This window comes from Pagrus major, chromosome 10 (genome assembly GCF_040436345.1).
Source record: "Pagrus major chromosome 10, Pma_NU_1.0".
Lineage (NCBI taxonomy): Eukaryota > Metazoa > Chordata > Actinopteri > Spariformes > Sparidae > Pagrus > Pagrus major.
In genome coordinates this window covers 11,905,026-11,923,609 of record NC_133224.1, presented here as the reverse complement: position 1 = coordinate 11,923,609, position 18,584 = coordinate 11,905,026, and the positions used below count along the sequence as shown (strand labels likewise).

General features: G+C 42.2%; 1 protein-coding gene across 1 annotated transcript in view; it reads right to left on the bottom strand.

Moving 5' to 3' along the window:
- Positions 1 to 2,694: 2,694 nt before the first annotated feature.
- The window catches only part of LOC141003158 (ADAMTS-like protein 1), an 80,353-nt gene continuing 64,463 nt past the window's right edge, over positions 2,695 to 18,584 (bottom strand). Inside the window, exons 3-14 of the mRNA XM_073474438.1 lie at positions 18,287 to 18,414; positions 12,994 to 13,039; positions 12,470 to 12,706; positions 12,076 to 12,202; positions 10,879 to 10,953; positions 9,841 to 9,998; positions 5,322 to 5,433; positions 5,074 to 5,212; positions 4,912 to 4,962; positions 4,611 to 4,815; positions 2,887 to 3,034; positions 2,695 to 2,783 (exon numbers count right to left, since the gene is read on the bottom strand). Of these exons, the coding sequence (XP_073330539.1) occupies positions 2,695 to 2,783; positions 2,887 to 3,034; positions 4,611 to 4,815; positions 4,912 to 4,962; positions 5,074 to 5,212; positions 5,322 to 5,433; positions 9,841 to 9,998; positions 10,879 to 10,953; positions 12,076 to 12,202; positions 12,470 to 12,706; positions 12,994 to 13,039; positions 18,287 to 18,414 (1,515 nt within the window). The remainder of the gene's footprint in view (positions 2,784 to 2,886; positions 3,035 to 4,610; positions 4,816 to 4,911; positions 4,963 to 5,073; positions 5,213 to 5,321; positions 5,434 to 9,840; positions 9,999 to 10,878; positions 10,954 to 12,075; positions 12,203 to 12,469; positions 12,707 to 12,993; positions 13,040 to 18,286; positions 18,415 to 18,584) is intronic.

Below are 18,584 nucleotides of genomic sequence, written 5' to 3'. Positions count from 1 at the left end.
GAAATACTTTTAGATCATGAATGCTTGACGGCCTGTCAAGGTGTGGTGACGGTTCAGGCCCAGAGACTCAACTGTCACCCCCTCAATGGCTTTGGGAGAGTGTAGAAGAAGTAATACAACTAGGCATAGTTAGGCATAACCCGCCCCCCCCCCCCAAAAAAAAAAAAAAAAAAAACAGCCAATGAAGATCTTTCTCTTCTGGTCCAAAACTACATGGTGCACCTTTACAGGCAGTTCCTCAAATCTTGCAACTTTCTCCTGGCACAAGGGTGGCATACTGTTCTCATTATACCCAGTTATGTACCTGATGATGACTACAAAGCGCTTGGAGGTCGCCCAAATGTTTACACCATTCAGCAGCTGTCCTGTCTGGGGTTGAGCTCATCACTGTTTCATTTAGCGGATACACTTAAAAGGGATTTTCAAAACACCACATTAGTCAGGTGACAGGTGGTTATAAACAGCGCTCGTTTAGATTTAGTTTTGCATTATGCTGAACAAAACTGAATCATAAACATACTAAAACTACTGCAGACAGTCAGAAAAAGAGCCAAATGTCACAAGTGTTATGAATGGTGGTGCAGACGCTTAGCAAAAAAGTACAGAAGCCAAGAACGGACCTGTTGGCAATTTATTTATTTATTTTAAATTGTGTTGTTAGAGATAACAAAGCCCAGTTTCACGTGATAACAGGTTAATTTATCTCGTTATCTCAAAGGCCCATTTCTCAAAATGACAAGATAATTTATTACAAGAAAAAGACATCATTAACAATATTCATGCGGCGGTCATTTTCATGCTCGGGGTTGAAAGCTTGAATGCTGGGATTATGTCATACTACTGTGTTCTATGTTGCAAGTTGTTCAAACGTAGGAAACCTGACAAATCATTACCATTTCCATGCTTCCCGATTGTTCCTGCACCCCAGTACGTAATGCTTATTCAGCTCATTTCAGCCTAATGGTTCCAGTAAATTGTGCCCTCTCAGTTTATGGAACTACTAAAGTAGTTTCCTACAGCATGAATCATCACTGATAAGCAGAGGTATCTATTAACATGGCCGCCTGCACCAATCTGCAGCGTTCTTCCTCGTTGGAGCAGCCTCACCACAATACAAGGGCGCCCTGCTGTTTTATAAGATGCCTCAATAAAGAGCTCATAATTACAGAAAAGTTGGCTCTTTATGAGTGCTCGGGGACTCATTGTGTGTTGGACAAACAAATGAATCACCGGCAGTTAGACCTTGGAGCACAGGCAACAAAGTCAACACGTGAACCCGCAGAAATGTTTATCTTCATGCGCGGTTAAAGCACATCTGTCGGTTCAAAAACAATCTTGATTTCATTCGTGGAACGGAAACAACACATTTTTTGTGATATCCGTTAAACCCCCATGTTAATCATATCAATTAAATTTCCATCGTATTGACTCATGGTGGTGGTGAGGTAAAAAAAAAAAAAAGCTGTGGAACATATATGGGTTTAATTTTTCAAGCAGTTGCGCAGCGGTGGCTCAGGGCAGGCATAAGGCCTGGCAATGGAGGTGCAATAAGTCTAACGCAGGAATTTCCTTCTCTCTCCTCTCACATCCGTAACCTGGCCCCATATGGTAGGCAGATATTGTTGTTGGCATGTGAACGACTGCATATTATACACAGATATTTATGTGCTTTTGGAGGAAATACATGTTTTTTTCTTTTTGCAATAGAGCGAAATCACATGTTTTGGTGTTTCTCTCCCTCTCTCCCGTTCCAAAGATAAGTCAAAGTAACAGATGTTTTGAACTGGCTAACATGGTCGCTAATGCAAGTCATGCAAGACGCTGGGTAGAGTCCAAACATTGTCCATCTTCAGAGGACAGCCTTTATTAGTCAATTGATATGTGGGACAAGAACATCTGGAACATCTGAAGCTCGCTGAGGTAATGCTGGTGGCCAGTGACCGAACAATATGCTGGTTTCCAAAAAGATGTTTTTACTTTTTCACCTTTAGCTAGCCACCCCTTTACCTTAAACAACCCCATACAGCATATCAATTTCTTGGATCTGACAATGCACACCTTCACTGAAGCAAAACAACATTAAACATCCAACTTCGGGGAGGTTGGGTTCTTCTTTTCTTTTCTTTTCTTTACACAACTGTCCTGCGACCATGTCCGACAAATATGTGGCACACCTGGGTGTACAAAGAGACGTGCGCTCTGTGAATGGCTGTGGACACGAGCAAAAACATGATACTATGTTGGTTTCATGGAGGCACCGGGCCCCGTCTACTTCAATTCCACCTCCGGGTAAATCCAGAGCTCTGGGATGGGAAAACTCTTGTTGAAACTGTGTATCTGGGATCTGACTTTAGCTGCCTTAGCCCTGCAGAGGGATTTAAAGAATTAGATTTCCCCTGATTTTTCCTGGGTCATGAAGCTTGAGAGTCATTTATGGCCTTAGCAGTTGCATCCACCTAACTCATTTGTGGTATATGACCTCGACACCTGTGATGGTTTCAACAGAACATTCACCTCTGGCAGTAAATCGCAGGTATATGGTTGTAGTGCAGAGCAGCAGTTAATAAGCAGAATCATATACTTCAGAGTTTGAATTGCAGCTCCTGCTGCTTTCAATAGAGGGAAGAAGCAAATACAGATGTTTTAAAATCACTGTGATCCCACTGATATCCTTTTTTGTGGGGTGCCTGGTACTTACGTTGGTTCCTCAGTAACGACGATCTCCTCCTCCAGCTCTATGGCCTGCTTATGCCACACAGGTTTTGCCTCAACTGGGAGCGTATCTGGACAAAAAAACACCCAGAAAATACAAATCACAAGAGAAATGCTATTTTATTCTTGAAATAAGCACAACTTTGGTGGTTTAAAACATGACATGTGACCTACCTATGGACTTATAGCAGGGCACAGTCACCAGGCACTCCTCCTTGATGTGTGGTTTGGTGGTGGGGTTGCAGCCTCCAGCATGGAGTCCTCTGTGATCGATGCATAACACCACCCTGTAGCGCAGGCCCTGACCACAGGTCACCGTGCACTAATGGTGACAGGAGATACAGTCTATAAATTACTGATAAAATGACAGGCAAACATGTTGAATCTCTGCTTGTGTTTGACAGAAAGCCTCAGAAAGCCCTGGACTCAAGGGAAGTAGAGAAAGAGACCTTCCAAAAATCCCTGCAGCTCTCTGCGCAGGGGAGAACTTTGTGTCTCTTCTGCCAAAACAAGCATTTAAAGGCAAGTTCACAAGGAAGAATGTGCTAGGTAAACAGCATCCCAGGTTTTCAGGGGGCCACAAATTTGACTCCCTGTGCCTCTGCTTGTGCCTGTATAACTGGGGAGGTTAAAACATCCCCAGAAGGAAGTTGTAGGGGACCTTTCTGGTTGATGTAACAGCAACTATGGCAAATAAGTAGGCTAAACAGGAGTGTTTGATCCAGATGTTTATAATCTGGATGTGTTTGGCAAAGGTAGAGTTTAAAGGGGCATTATGTAGTTTTGGAGAAGAAATTCAAACAAATTCACAATATTAATGAGGTAATAATACAAACTCAGAAACATTCATTTTTTCCATAACTGAATAAACAAGCTGTTCTCAGAGGAAAATAAGGTACCCAGAACACTGTTTGAAGCTAGAAAAGGTGGCAGGGTCCGCCACATATAAACAAAGTATAACAGTATGAAACTGTGTTGTCCTTTAAGGTCAGTTTGTTTATTCACTTTATTCAGTTATGTAAACAAAGCCAGTTTGTTTATTTAGTTTCTTTAGGCAATACAACAATTAGTCAATGAAGAGCTTTCCCTTCTGATTAAAATGTCTCCCTTAAAGCCACATTGTGCTCCAAGAAGTCCATATGAGCTCAGCAGTGCTACTCTGAATAACACAGCAAGGGATATTATCATCTCTTAAGGAATTTTCCACTTAAAGGGCAACTCCACCAATTTTACTCATTGTACCGTTTACAGCTCTTGCGGAGTACCAATTCATATGTGACAAAAACTAGTATAAAGTCTTTTGTGGCTCCAGAGGAAGCTACATGTAATCTGATAAATCGCCTCCAGTGATGTCATTAAGTGGCTAAATTGCATTGTGGGTAATGTAGGTAACATGGAAAAGACACTCTAGTGTGTAAAATTGGTGGAGTTACCCTTTAAGTGGTTGCAACTATTCCCATCATGGTGAAAATGCCTGAAGAGATGAAATCCCAGTTCAGACTGTCTGCCGAGTATATTTTTGTTTCTCCCTGAGACAATTAATCATGCTTATTTTTCTGCCATTGGCTAATTAAAACCTACTGTGGTGATTCAGACTGAAAAGACGAATGAACCATTTGCTCATATTTGACTTCCCAGGTTGCAACAGCCACAGCACACAAAGAGAAAGCTATTTTTATATTTGGTTCCTAGGCATTTTCAGCTGAACTTTCTCAACTTTTCGAATTTTATGATGCTTTACAGCGTCTCACGAAAGAAAAACTTTAATCAATTAAGGCTCAGTGTGGTATTTAAACTTAATTTCCTGGGCCTTATCCTGTCTTTATACTGTATAGAAATAATAAACAAGTGAGGACGATTAAAAAAATGCTCTAAAACAGAATAAAAAGGTCACCTACGGGCGACCACTCCTGTGCCAGCCAGATGGGGCAGTCGAAGGTGTTGCAGGGCTGCAGGATAGCCGTCTTGGGGGAGTAGAGACACTTCCATTCCTCAGTGGGGGTGATGACACCCTGCATGTCCTCCTCCACACAGGATACTGAGCGACTCTGGATGCCTCCGCCGCAGGAGGTGGAGCAGGCGGTCCAGGGACTGCTCTCCCATCTGACATTATAAAAGGTTGCTCATAAAGTCATGGACGGAGATTTGGTAAATGTCAGAACATGTGTTGTGCTTCTTGTCACAGTGGGGGGTACATACCGAGGCAGGGGGTGGTAGAGGTCGTATGGCATAATTTGCTTGTAGCCGTCACTAAACGACAGAATCAGTTAAGAAATTAGGATTACACAAATTGCGATCATGAACATGGATGTCTGTAGTTATAACTGTGTTTTGCTTAGTGTAAGAGGTCTGGTATCTTACCTGGCCAGACAGGGCTCCATGTTGCACTCCTGGAGTTTTGGTTTAGGTTTGATGTTCTCTGGGTAATAATGACAATACTGATCCACAACCACACGGCTGCTCCGGAGGTCAAAACACTCCGCTGAGGTTAGCTGGTACCCTACAGACAAACAAAAAAAAAAGTTAATATCACAGATTTCAATCGCGTGGCTGGCAATATTGCTGGCTACTGTAAAGTACTTAGTGGCAGCGTGCAACTCCCTGCTTACCTCCACCACATGTGACGGAGCAAGGGAAGAAGTCGGTCTCTCTCCAGCGGTGGATGATGGGCTGGTAGTAGATGTACTGGACCACACTGTCTGCTCCACTGGCAAACTGCACCTACAGAAACAGAAACAGTGTTTAAAGTGCGACAACTAAATCTGTTTGCTATTTTTGAAGAACATACGCCACGGCAAGGCTTTCATTGGATGATGACTGCAACCAGTTTGTTGTTAAATGAAGCTACAGCCAGCAGCCGGTTAGCTTAGCTTAGCATTGAAGCTGGTGAAAGCGGGTGAAACAACTAATGAGTCAAGATGTGAGACTGGAGGGAAAGGCAACTCAGATTATAGTAGCCATTTTGTTCACTAACAGTGCCAACAAATGACTGAAAGATAGTGGAATCTAGCTATTTGAACATTTTTACATAGAGACATTGGAGGAATTTGACTGTGAGTGACCTGAAATTTCAGCTTTTGCAGATTCAAACAGCTTCTAGTAAAACATATATATACATTTCATATCAGCAAACATTTTTCTTCTAACCTCACACCTCAACCCTATTGAAGAACAGCCCAAAGCCAGATTATGCCTACAACACGTATAAATCAAACTCCACTGCCACTCATTCACATTCATGTGTTTACAGTGGAAAGACTGTCTGGCAACTTTTTAATATGATTTTCCATGTGTCCAAACCTTTTCCAGCACTGCGATATGAATTGGCCGTCTGCCTTGTAACAGATTAGAAAATTATGCATTTATAGCTTCTCAGATTTCTGTCTCCCGAATTTCTATTTATTGTCAGATCCTAACTTGTGTTTACGAGGGGGGAAGTTTTCACAGGCGTTTCCCGGTCCGTGGCCTGCAGAATTTTTAATGTCCACTCACTGGCCCTATTTCTGAGAATGTGTGAGCGTGGCGTATGCGTGTGTGTGTGTGTGTGTGTGTGTGTGTTTGTCGATGTAAAAAATCAGAACAAGATGTTGTAGCAATTGTGTCACGGCATTGCAGAACTGCTCGTTTAAAAGTCGTTTAATATGGGCTGTGTGCTTTTCTCCATGGATTGAGCTTTTTGATACTTTCACAGTATTTATATGGCACCTAGATAAAATCAAAAAGGACATGGAAATCTCACTTTTTTACAATATGTGACCTTTAAGTGCGGCAGCCAAAGACATCACAGATAAAACCAATCAATGGATTTGGCACGACAAATGCAAGTGCTACTATTGTTATCACTCCACGACACACTGGTTCGACAACATGTCGCCCCTCAGAGAGAACGAATAGATAAAAAAGTAGTTCGGATTTCATATTTAAGTGGCTCACACATACTCCGATATCTTGAAATCTAAGCAAACAAAATCAAATCTGCTTTGAACTCTCCATGACACTGGAAGTTCACCAGGAGTTTGTATAAATAAAATCCTTATCTGAGCTAAGATTGGCTGGTTGCACTATTGACAGAGCTCTGCATTGTAAAAAACTATAGTTTTGAGTTGAGCTGCGGAAAAGACAGCAAAAATGCCCCGATGACATCTGCTGTTCAGACGATCGAAGTTAAGGAGGTATTGCAACTACTTTTCTCAACAAAAATGTCCAACTGACCAAGTGGGGGCCTTAGAACGAGCTGTTTTCTTTTTTTTTTTTTTTTTTTTTTTTTTTTTTATACTCTTTATTTATTTTGCTTTTTTGTTTTACATAAACAAGAGTCATTGCACAACAATGCAATTCACCAAAATGATAGAAGATGAAGAAAAGAAAAAGAAAAAAAAAAAAAAAAAAAAAAAAAAAAAAAAAACAAACAAAAAAAAACAGAGTAAAGTAAAAAAGTAACAAGTGGATGTGGGGCACACCCCTCTGGTTGCAGCTTTCATCGCTGTCCATTACATCTGCTGCATATTAGATTCTTCTTTTTTCGTATACACAAACCATTTCTGCCACCTTTGGTCCAAGGTCCCTGCTTTCATTCTGAGACAGTAAGTCAGTCTTTCCATCAAGTAAATCTCCTCAACAATATCCAGCCACTGCCCTGGACTTGGAGGGTCACTTTTCAACCAGTTTCTTGTTATGGCCTTCTTACATGCCAAGATCAATATTTTGAAAAGATACAGGTCCTTCTTTTGAATAGTATCTTCTGGAGACAAACCCAGATACAGAGTTCGGGGGTCTCTGGGTATCCTGTAAGAAAAAATCTTTTCCAGAATCTGAACCACTCTGTCCCAGAACCCCTGCAGTTTTACACAAGACCAAAAAACATGTGTGTGATCGGCACTCAACTGCCCACATTTCCTCCAACATTGCTGCTGTTCACCTATTTGTTTATTTTTGATGTGTGGTGTGATGAAAAAGCGAATTAAATTTTTCCATCCAAACTCCCTCCATCTTTTAGAGCTGGTGGAGGTTTGTTGAGTTCTGCACATAGAATGCCAATCAGTGTCAGACAGTTTAATGTTCAATTCTCGTTCCCATTTAGATTTCACATATAGTGAGTTCCTTCCATTTTGTTTCTGTAGACCTCTATATAGCTTAGAAACAATCTTAACAGGCGTACATTTATATGCATTAGTGAATACTTCAATCACTTTGTTTTCTTCTGTAGAAACTCCTCTTTTGATTACTGTCTCATAGAAATGTCTTAGCTGTAAATATCTAAACAGGTCACCATTTTCTAAACCAAATTCTCTTTTGAGTTTTTCAAAAGTTTTGAAAGTTTTTCCCTCTAGGAGTGTACACATCGCTGTAATCCCCTTATCTCTCCACCTTGCAAATGTGATGTCAGTTACAGCGGGACTAAACAGAGATGTTTGTGAAGGCCAAATTAAAAGTTTACTGTCTCCTTCTAGTTTATACTTTTTAACTATCTCATACCAGTTTTTAAAAGCATTCTCCAAGATTAGATTTCCTCCCTTGTGGTCTGTGTGTTGTTTTCCACCTAATCTGGTTTGCGGTGGAGAATCAACCAAGTTCAGTTCAATGTGCTTCCACCTAGCTTGGTACTCGGGAGAGCACCAATAGACAAAATATCTCATCTGGGCAGCATAATAGTATTCCTTTAGGTTTGGTACTGCAAGGCCGCCATGTTCTTTGTCAATTTGAAGTGTTTTAAATCTTACCCTTGGTCTTGCTCCAGCCCAGATAAACCTTGATAACTGTTTGTCCCACATTAAAAACTGTGAGTCTGGGATTCTGACAGGTAAAGATATAAAGAGGTACAGTAACCTTGGCAACAGGTTCATTTTCACTGCCTCGATCCTTGAACTAAAGTCTAACCCTAGTGTGGACCATTTTTTAATGTCTTCTTGTATCTTGTCATTTATTATTTTGTAGTTTATTTCGTATATATTATCAAGTTTCTGACTAATTAACACACCCAAGTATTTTATTGATGTTGCTTCCCACTTCACTTTATATTTCAGCCTAATATCTTTACTTGGTGTGTAATTAAAAGAGAGAATTTGTGTCTTAGCTATGTTCAATTTATAACCAGACTTTTGACCATACTCATCCAGAGTCCCCATGAGTTTAGGGAGTGTTGAGTTAGGATTTTGAAGATAGATAATAATGTCATCCGCAAAGAGTCCTATTACATGGTCCTCATTTGCTATGTTGATTCCTCTCAACTCTTTATTTTGTCTTATACTCTGTGCTAGGGGCTCTATAAATATCGCAAAGAGTGCGGGGCTAAGACAGCAGCCCTGGCGGGTACCTCTGTATAGCTTAAAACTGCCTGTCAGGTGGCCATTGATTTTTATTCTAGCAGTTGGGTCCCTGTAAAGAGCCTGTATGCACCCGACAAATTGACCATTAAAGCCCAGCCTCTCTAGCACGCAATACAGAAAGGGCCAGCAGACCCTATCAAAGGCCTTTTCTGCGTCTAAACTGGCCAGTACTGCACTTAGATGTTTTCTAAGTGCAGTACTTAGAACGAGCTGTTTTCACGTCACTGACAAACAGTAGTATCATCAGCCATGTAAAGTTGATCTTCTGAACGTGTTAGCAAACAGTTGCTTCCTTACACATCCAGCAATTACAAAGCCTGATTAGCATTCATTTTTCACGTTCATGGCCATCCAAAAAATGTAATATTCACTCTACTTTTTGCTCTGCTTTTGGTCTCCACCAACTCCGGAGGAAAATATCTGGTTCTTAAGCAGCTGAATACTCCACTTTTTTCACCAGCTAGTTGCGGGCTGCAAAACCAAAACAATGAGCCGAAAGAAGCAAACTTGGAAAGCTGCAAAGAGCTAAGGGAAACCAAAGATTTTGGTGGGAATTCTCTGTCGGTTTGTCACTTTGAGGGACGGGCCATAGCCAGCTGGTTAGCATGCTACATTTAGTAGGTATTTTAAACACAATACATAGATGTCTTAACGTCAAACTGTCATTTCTTCACATTCTGTTGACAATTTTCGTTAATATTTTGATGTTTTCAACTGAAATTCTTCCATATTGCACCTTTAATATAACAGTATTGATGAGTGCAGCTTCAGGTCACTCAAACTGACATATTTGTTCTCTTACTTTGACTGTGAAGTCAGCTCCGAGTGGGCCAGTGATTCTCAGGACCTCCTTATCTGAAAGTTTCTGGAAGTCCAAGGTGGTGTTCTCCAGGTGGTGCTGCCCTGATTTATCCAAGTCCAGCTCACCTTTTACCCCTTGTAGAGTCTTACTCTCCACATCTAAAGCAAAAAAAACAAAGCAGAAAAGCTAGAGCAAAATGGACAAATCAGACAAGACAACAGATTCAAACAGTGAGACTTTAGTTCCTCAAGGATGACCTTCACCCAGACTCACTTTAGCACTACCAGGAGGCTAATGTAGGTCTGCTCACAGGCTAGCACTGCAGTACCCTTAATTCAACCCTGGCCTAACAAGGCCTTGTCAGATTCAGATATTTAAACAAAAACAACACGGAAACACAGGAATAAGCCAGTACCCAGCAGCAGTCATCGTCTGCAGACAGATGGTTACAATTTAAGTGCCCTCGGCCAAAAAGGACAAGGGAAATATTTAATGAAAAAATCTGTCCATTCAGAAAAAGACGTGCTTTTGGCCTGACTCAGGAAGCAATCTGTAAACTAACCGTGGAGCAAAGGAAAGGTAGAGAGATGGAACATTTGTTATTGATTTGATCCAGTTGGGAGTTTGATGCCAGTACTTTGACATTAGTGATATTTGCTGGAAGCCTTCGGTCTTCTCAGAGCCAGAGCAAAGAGGAGAGATAAATACCTCGTCTGGTTATTCTTCTCCGAGCTACTTTTAAAACCGGTCTTTGCGAGAGAGCCCAAAATGTAATATATTTCGGAAAAGGAAATAAAAGGTTAATCATTTGGTTAAGATGTGTATTAGATAGGTCAAGCAGGAATAACATATTTAATGAAAAGTAATATTCTTATGCATCACACATCATCAAAATGACCTGCAGTAAAACTCACAGAGCACATGCAGAATACTTTGTGTTTAATGTGCGCTAGTTTGGCAATAAAAACCACCGCCAAATACAAATATCATGTTCAACTGTTTTGGATGGAAGGGCACCCTGGACCTACCAGGACTTACACAAGTGATCCGGGCCTTTCAGGACCAGACGCACATGGCGACTCTTGTAGGGGATGACGACAACCGTGTCCTCAGCTTGAGTGAGACAAACAGACAGAGGGAGAAAATAGCAGCATGAAGTATCTGAAATAGCAGTAAAATCCAAATAATTACAACTGGCAATATAAATAAAATCAGAACAGAGACCGATTTGACCCAAACAGCAATTAGACTGAAGTGTTCGACCCAGGGGAGGAAGGAGATTCAGCACAACAGTGCATGTAGTAACACAGTGTAATGCCATACCAGCCCTGAAGGATACTTCGCGGTCTGTGACTGTTTCATTCATTTAGTATTTCAGTGAACGTTAGATGCTGGAGGAACAGAATGTGACCTCTGTTTTCTGGGAGAAAGCACACCTTATTACGCCGGCTGCTCAATACAGCCATCCACTGTGACTGAGATATGATGGTGTGAGGAGGGGAAGAGGAACCTCTGCACACACAGAAGCCCGTGACCCCGAGCATGACCTCAGTGTAACTTCCCCTCATGGGTGAGCAGAGAGGGAGATGTACTGTATATCAACACATTTACGACTATGGACTTATGAGACCTAACATATGGAAATTCCTTCACGAGAAGGTGAGCCGTATGTCTTTTTAATGTGCTCAGAACACTTATCAAGTCATTAAAACATCGTATGGTGATTCTAACTGATAACCTTTTAAAATAATACTGTAATTCAATTTGGACAAATAAATCACATTACCTTAAAAGCTAAAACGTTATCTATTGTTAGGGGGCCCTACAGTGATTTTAGTATTGCACTTCCATAGAGGACTTGCGAGAGACAAAAACGGCTAATTCGAAGCAGCAGGTGCCGAGATATCCTGGCTTTTAATCAGTCAATTATGGGTAGCTTGACCCAAAATCACTGGATCCTACACTTCCCATAATGCAACTGCACATCGTTTATCATAGTGTATTCATGTGATGTCGGAAAAATTAGGTCACAGCTACAAAAATTCATGTGAACGCCTCCTAAAGTTGGAACAACAACTCCAAAAACCAACAACCATCAACCAACAACAGTTTGGCAAAAAATGGCAACAACATGGCATTATCAGGGGTTATTTTTTCAAATTTGACAAAGCTTCTCAAGATTCATGAGTTTAAAAGACATCATATTCAATTTAAAAAGGAGCAAAGATTCTTTACTTTTTCCTGAAGCATGCTGGGATTTGTAGTGTCCTCGCACCAGTCTGCAGGAAGAGCCATCTCCATTGCAGACACCGCAGTTGTCCTCCTTTGCTGTGCTCCCCAACTCATGATCGCAACCCACAATCTGTAGAGAAAACACAGAGAAAGATGAACAACAAAAATGTTGTTTCGCAATTTCTGTTGGCAAGACAAAACCACTGATTCGATTAAATCCAAGTCTGTGACTGTTCACAACACACTCTTATGAGACTGTACTCTGATACATTTTTCAGATTCTCTTAATAAAAAAAGGATCAAAATCACATTTTTTGATTTTCTCACTATTCTGTCTCGGGACCCCAAAATGGTGTAAGTGTCCAAACATAAAAATTCTTGTGATTATTTCTATTACCTGGCAGACTCCACTGATACACATGTCCAAGGACTCAGTGTAACAGCGTGTCCCATCCAGCACCTTGGGGGCCAGCTCCATCACGAGGCCCGAGCCCTTGGCTTTGCACTTGAGAGCGCAGGGGTTGTCCGGGTCGTTGTACACAGGCAGCCACTCATGATACTGACCCTGGTAGCGCACGTCTGCATGAGCTGAACACTGCTGGGCACGAAAATCACCAGCATCTGGAGGGCAATCCTGAGGGTAACAACAATATTCTTATGATTAGTGCAAAGCACACAGTATCACTCTGTTGTGGAAAGAGGAGTGTTCCCACACATTTTGGTGGATTGGATTGTTGAGACTGCAATCGCTGAATGTCAAAATCAAAATGAACTCACTTTCACTCAAACCCTTGGTAATATTTTCACAGTTCCACCACACTGAGTTCTCAATCACACTTTTCTCTTTCAGTTTATTTCAACACAAACCACTTGAAAGCTCCACTGACATCCATTACATAAAGATGAGTGTGCTGAACTTACCACATTACTGCATGTGCGATATTTGATATTCTGCCCTTCGCAGGTCCTGCAGAAGACAACATTAACATGTGGGTGAACTGTGGGGGCTGGAAGATCAAACAAACCACAATGCAGACTAATCATCTTTATCTTCGAGGCAGCTGGTATGTCGACCACTGACTCTTATCATTTTAACGGACTAATTCACACAATGTGACTGTGCATATATACAAGGATCAGACACAATGAAGCAAATGTATACATATGCGCTGGCTCCTCTTAAAGGTGCAATATGTAAAAATTGTATTTTAAAGCATTCAAAAATTAACAAAAACTTATCAACAGAATGTGAAGAAATAACAGTTTTGACATTATATCAAATGTATTGTCTTGCTGAGATATCTGTTGAAGTTAGCATGCTAACCAGCTAACCCCGAGCCACTTTGTGCTGCAAGAGGTCCAACAGAGGTAGGCAGAGTCAGCTAGTACAATCGACAGCTGCACGGCTAACTGATCTTAATAGCAGCTATAGTCAGTAGCTACAGTTAGCAGCAGTTAGTGGTTACCCTGGTGGTATGCTGCCCCCTATTTGTGTGAATTTAACAGGTGGCCATTTTTTACACATTGCACCTTTAAATCAACCTAGCAAATAACAAATCATGATACAATTATAATGGCTATTAAAACTTCACCAAAGAATGGTGTGGCTCTGTGAAGTTGTTATAATCAATGTTACCATGCTAACCTGCCCACAATGACAATGCTAACCAGTGATGTTCAACATGGCCACCATCTTCGTTTATCATTCAAACATTTTCTGAATATCGCTGAGCACAAAGTTCTGCTGGGATCTTGAGGAGTGACGGGACATGTCCCCCGTTCCCAGTGGAAATCATACCTCTGTGTAGACGATTTCATTTTAAACTAGCATCAACGACTTGTAAGAGGAATGTGAAACAAAAAAGAAAAAGTCTATAGGTAGTGAAAATGCTCAAAAATAATATACAAAGTCTCATTTGTCTTGATCAGTCTTTAAAAAGCCTTATAAAGCCACAGCACTGCACACACAGCAGTAAAGCAGACACGGTCTAAGGCCCTCTGAGACGTGTCTGCTGAACAGATTGGAGCAGTCGGAGTCACGACTCTCTGCATGACAGTCTGCAGTGTCTGCACAAATTATGGTGCTAACCACTTACTGAAAATTAGGATCCTTTTGTGCTTTGATGCCGAGCGATGATAAACCATCGATGGCGACTATGATAGACCAATTACCCAAGACTCCAGTGGAAACTAATCAAAGGATATTCCCTTTGAGTTTGGGAACTTAGGAGGAATTCCAGTGTCATCAGCCCTTAGCTAATCTGGAATCATGATTGGAGGCAACATTGCATAGTTTGGACTCACGGCTGAACGAGGGCTTTAGGATTTTCAGAATATTATTCCAGGGAGGGAGTGGATGTGAAGTGTGTGGCATGGCAAGAACATTAGACTCTGTGACGAATCCAGACAGTCCGCTCTGCCAAGCCAAACAGCAGGTCATGGGGCTTGAACCCAAACAAGCGACTTTCAAAAGGCTGAGAGTTGAGAGACAGGTAGCAAAGATCTGGATCAGTGGGGCGAGTAATATATAAACTAGACGTTAAAAAAAAAAAAGAGGCGAAGGGAATAAAATGAATTTCCCTTTTCATTTCCTCTTGACTTTGGAAGCTACAACGTGGAGGCTAAGCAGAAGTAGGGCCAGGACGAAGGATTCATCATGGCGTCATCACAGGTTAGGGAAAAACGACTGGGTTGGAATATCAGAATTCCTGGAGCACAAAACCCATAACTCACAGAGTATGACCCTGCGTCTTTCTGCCAAATATCCACAAAACACACAACTACAGAGAGTTTACTCATCAATTAACTACACACAAGCCTTTCACATGGAGTAAAACTACCATCTCTCATGCCAGTAACTCCATCCTCAAGAAACAGTTTAAAATCTACTGTAACCATGAAAAATTCATAGTAATAACTTCTTTTAATATTGGATATGCAGTAAAATTTGTCTGGCTCATGAAGTCCATATATATGTCATCAACTCTTCTTGCTAGATTGAAAGTAATTGCAACCAGGGCTCCATAACCTTTGCCATAATATTGATACACTTGAGGTGAATGGGCACATGAAAATGCGCTCTTGCTGTGAGCGATCAGTTTGAAATTCAGAGCGGTCAGGTCATCTAAGAAGCAATAGCGGAAAAAGACTCTTCCTCTTCCCTTTGTCTACTAGTTTGACTTTAAGTCCAACCCCATGGCCCTCACCCTGCTTCCTAAGAAGGCTGCAGTCGCTAGTGTGCTAACAGGCCCACTAGCATGGCTGTATCTTAGTCTAGTTACAGTTTAGGCCTTCTAGTGGTAAGGGTCACTATGTTGTTCGTTCTCTACGGGACTTACACACTGCTTCCTCCAGGGGTTACTTACATGGTTTTAGACTCTCTTTAGGGTCTCTTAAGTCTGTATTTCTTTAATTTAAAATCTAAATATTGTTGTTACTGTTGATTCTGGCACAGCATGGGCTCAGTGGCACTGTGAAGAAGAGAGGTGTTATTATCACTGCACAGGCCACGCAGAGGGTGGTCTTCTATACTGTGAAGTAGCAGTCATAATCAAGGTGCCAGGCCCAAGTTAATTAGAGCAACTTAATTAGTCATGGCCTTGGAGAAAATTCACTTTTAACTACCACTCAAATATAGACTTTAAACACAGCTGTGGCGTGCCATTGGTGAGATTCCAAAAAGGCCACAGTCATTTAACGACACTGCCTGCAAATCTGCAAATCAGTGACCCACTGAGAAGTGAAAACATCCTTAAGAGCGACGTTTTGTGCAGCTCTTACATCGTTTTCCTCGTCCCTGCCCATCTTTATTTCCTGACGGTGGACAGTGACCCTTTAAAGGCGACAATGGCCTCAATTTATGAAAAGAAATGACCAAAAAGACTAAAATCTAAAAGTGTCTGCCAACCACAAGCCTCATAAATAATAGAACGGTGCTTTCTCTTGCCATAACACCCAATCCATATGTCCACACTTGCTGTTGTTAATAATGGAGATTGTGATCAAGTGAAGTGCGCGGGTGGGACTAATGAGGGCCAGGCAATCTGTGTTTAGTCTGTACTTTGCATGCGCCGTTTTGGGAGGTTGTCTAACTCTTGTGCGTTTGGTCCTACACGTGTGTGTGTGTGTGTGTGTGTGTGTGTGTGTGTGTGTGTGTGTGTGTGTGTGTGTGTGTGTGTGTGTGCGTGTTTAAAAGGTCAGAGAGTTGGAGTGGTCTTGGCTTGGAGGGTGTTACAGGCCCGTTTCCAGCCTGTCTTTTCCAAAGAGTCACACACACACACACACACACACACACACAAGGGGCCTTGTGCTGTGCTTTTTAATGACGCTTGTTTGATCTGCCACCCGGTTCCAGGCTACTGCTCCCCTCATTCCCACGCAACAGCAGGGTGAGGTGGGATGAGGTGGGATGGAGGGTCCTGCCATTTGCTCAAGAACCTCATACATTACCGCTCCGGGCCAAAGGACACACGAGTTTGTAAACATACCCGCCTGGAATTCCAGGAGCATATACCTCTCTGCATATAGACACACTGCCAACATCCCACATGGCGCTCAAAACCCCAAACACCTCTTAACACGTCGATTGCTTTTACTGCCAGTAGCATTCTGAGGTCTGCCTGACCGAAAAAGTCTGGGCAGGCTAAGAGAAATGGCTGCTGCTGATATCATGAAATGAACTCCCCACAAAGCCGCTGACCTCAATGTTTACAATGCACCACACGGGGGGTCTGGTACTTCGAGTATGAGGTTTTGACAGCCTTATGCTTCTTCTCCTGGCTTTCCAGTACCAGTGCAGACAGATTCACGGTTATGGCACCCTGGAAGCACCGTATAGTACATCTGGGTCGCGACCTCAGGTATGATCGGCTCTGTTTTCCCAGTGTGTCCCTGGACAGCTGCCTTGTTTTATGATCTCACTGGCTGCTCCTGTCACTGCTGGAGCTCCCCTACAGTGAAACAGAGGTGACTTTGGCAGCGAAGCTCGCGGGCTACCTTCGGTGAGAGAGCAATACATTTGGGGGAACTGTAAAATAGAGGAATGCAGTGAAGTCACCCTGCAGCTATTTCCCAGTCTTTAAATGTGACATTTCTATGGAAAACATACCCTCTCACTCCTGTCTCCTTTTTTTCCTCTTGTTCCTCAAATCCATTTGTAATTGACCACTTTGCCCAGTACACTTGGCCTCCAGCTTTAATCTCGAAGCCCACTGGGTTAGCTTGAAGCCTAACCAACCGGGTGACTTTGGCACAAGGATGAAAGGACCGAGAGGTCCAAAGTGCAAGTCCCAGTTCGTCCTGAGAGTTAAGCCAAGATGATGAGCAGTGGGAATCCAACCAATGTGGGTTCATTGCTTGAAGAGCCCAAAAATAGTTATTAAAGGTGACATGTACTTTGGCGAGGGACAATCATTGTTATGCTCTGATTTGTGAAGAAACATGTCCGGGCCATTACCGAAGATCAGATCCCGACTGTCACTGATGGATTCAAGATTTAGGCTCATGTGGCCGTCTAGACAGTTTTAGGAGGTGGATGGGCAAGTGATCTCAGTGGACCCCTCAGGGCTATTTAACAGTCACATATGTATTTTGAGCACTCCCGTTACAGCCCATGGGAATGGAGCGATTGGTGAGATTTACTCACACTATTAGGGACGCTGTCTGGATTTATTTGGCAGAACGGCTGTGAGCAACAGAAAAAAGACCCCCCCTTCCTCCTCCTCCTCCTCCTCCTCCTCCTCCTCTTCCTCCTTCTCTCTGTTAAATCTTAAAGCACTTTAATGGAAACCAGTCCAACCCCGGTCAGGACTTTGCTCTTCAAAAGAGGAGATTACCTCAGATAGTGTTTGAAACGAGGTTCTAACTTGAAATCATATCTCCAATTTACTGTTAATCCCGCTCTCCTGTGATGTAAGCATCTCTTAAGATGGAGACTTGTTACACAGCATCTTTCAGTGGGTAATGTCAGTGTTCTTATGTCTGTGTTACCAGTAAAAGAGAATCACTGAGATACATTTTCAGTGTGGAACAGGTATGGTTTGATTTCCTTGCTTTCGTTATCTTGGCTTACAGCTGCAATTGTTCCCCAGGTGCCCAAAAGTGGCTTCCCACTAATCGTCAATGATCGGCTAAATGCAGAGATCAAATTTCACTACATTGTACAGTGTATGTGATTGTATGTGACAATTAAAATCTGATTGGAGAGTGGCCTTACTTGGAACTGAGGCATCGTCTGAGGGAGTACGACGCGCCTCCTCCACATGTACGGGAGCACTCACTCCACGAGCCCCAGGCGTCCCACAGAGTGTCTCTGTCCTCCTCTGATCGGGCCGTCCTCGAGCTCTACACAACAAAAAAAAGGAGGTGAAGAGTTTATACACATGTGTAACTATCATTAGCGTTAACGTGACAGAACTGAGTTATGCTCTAATCTCCCTTTTGTAGCGGAGCCTGTATGCATATTCTTCAGCCGTATGAGTCGCAGCTTTCTCCGTTCGAGCAGATTCACTATC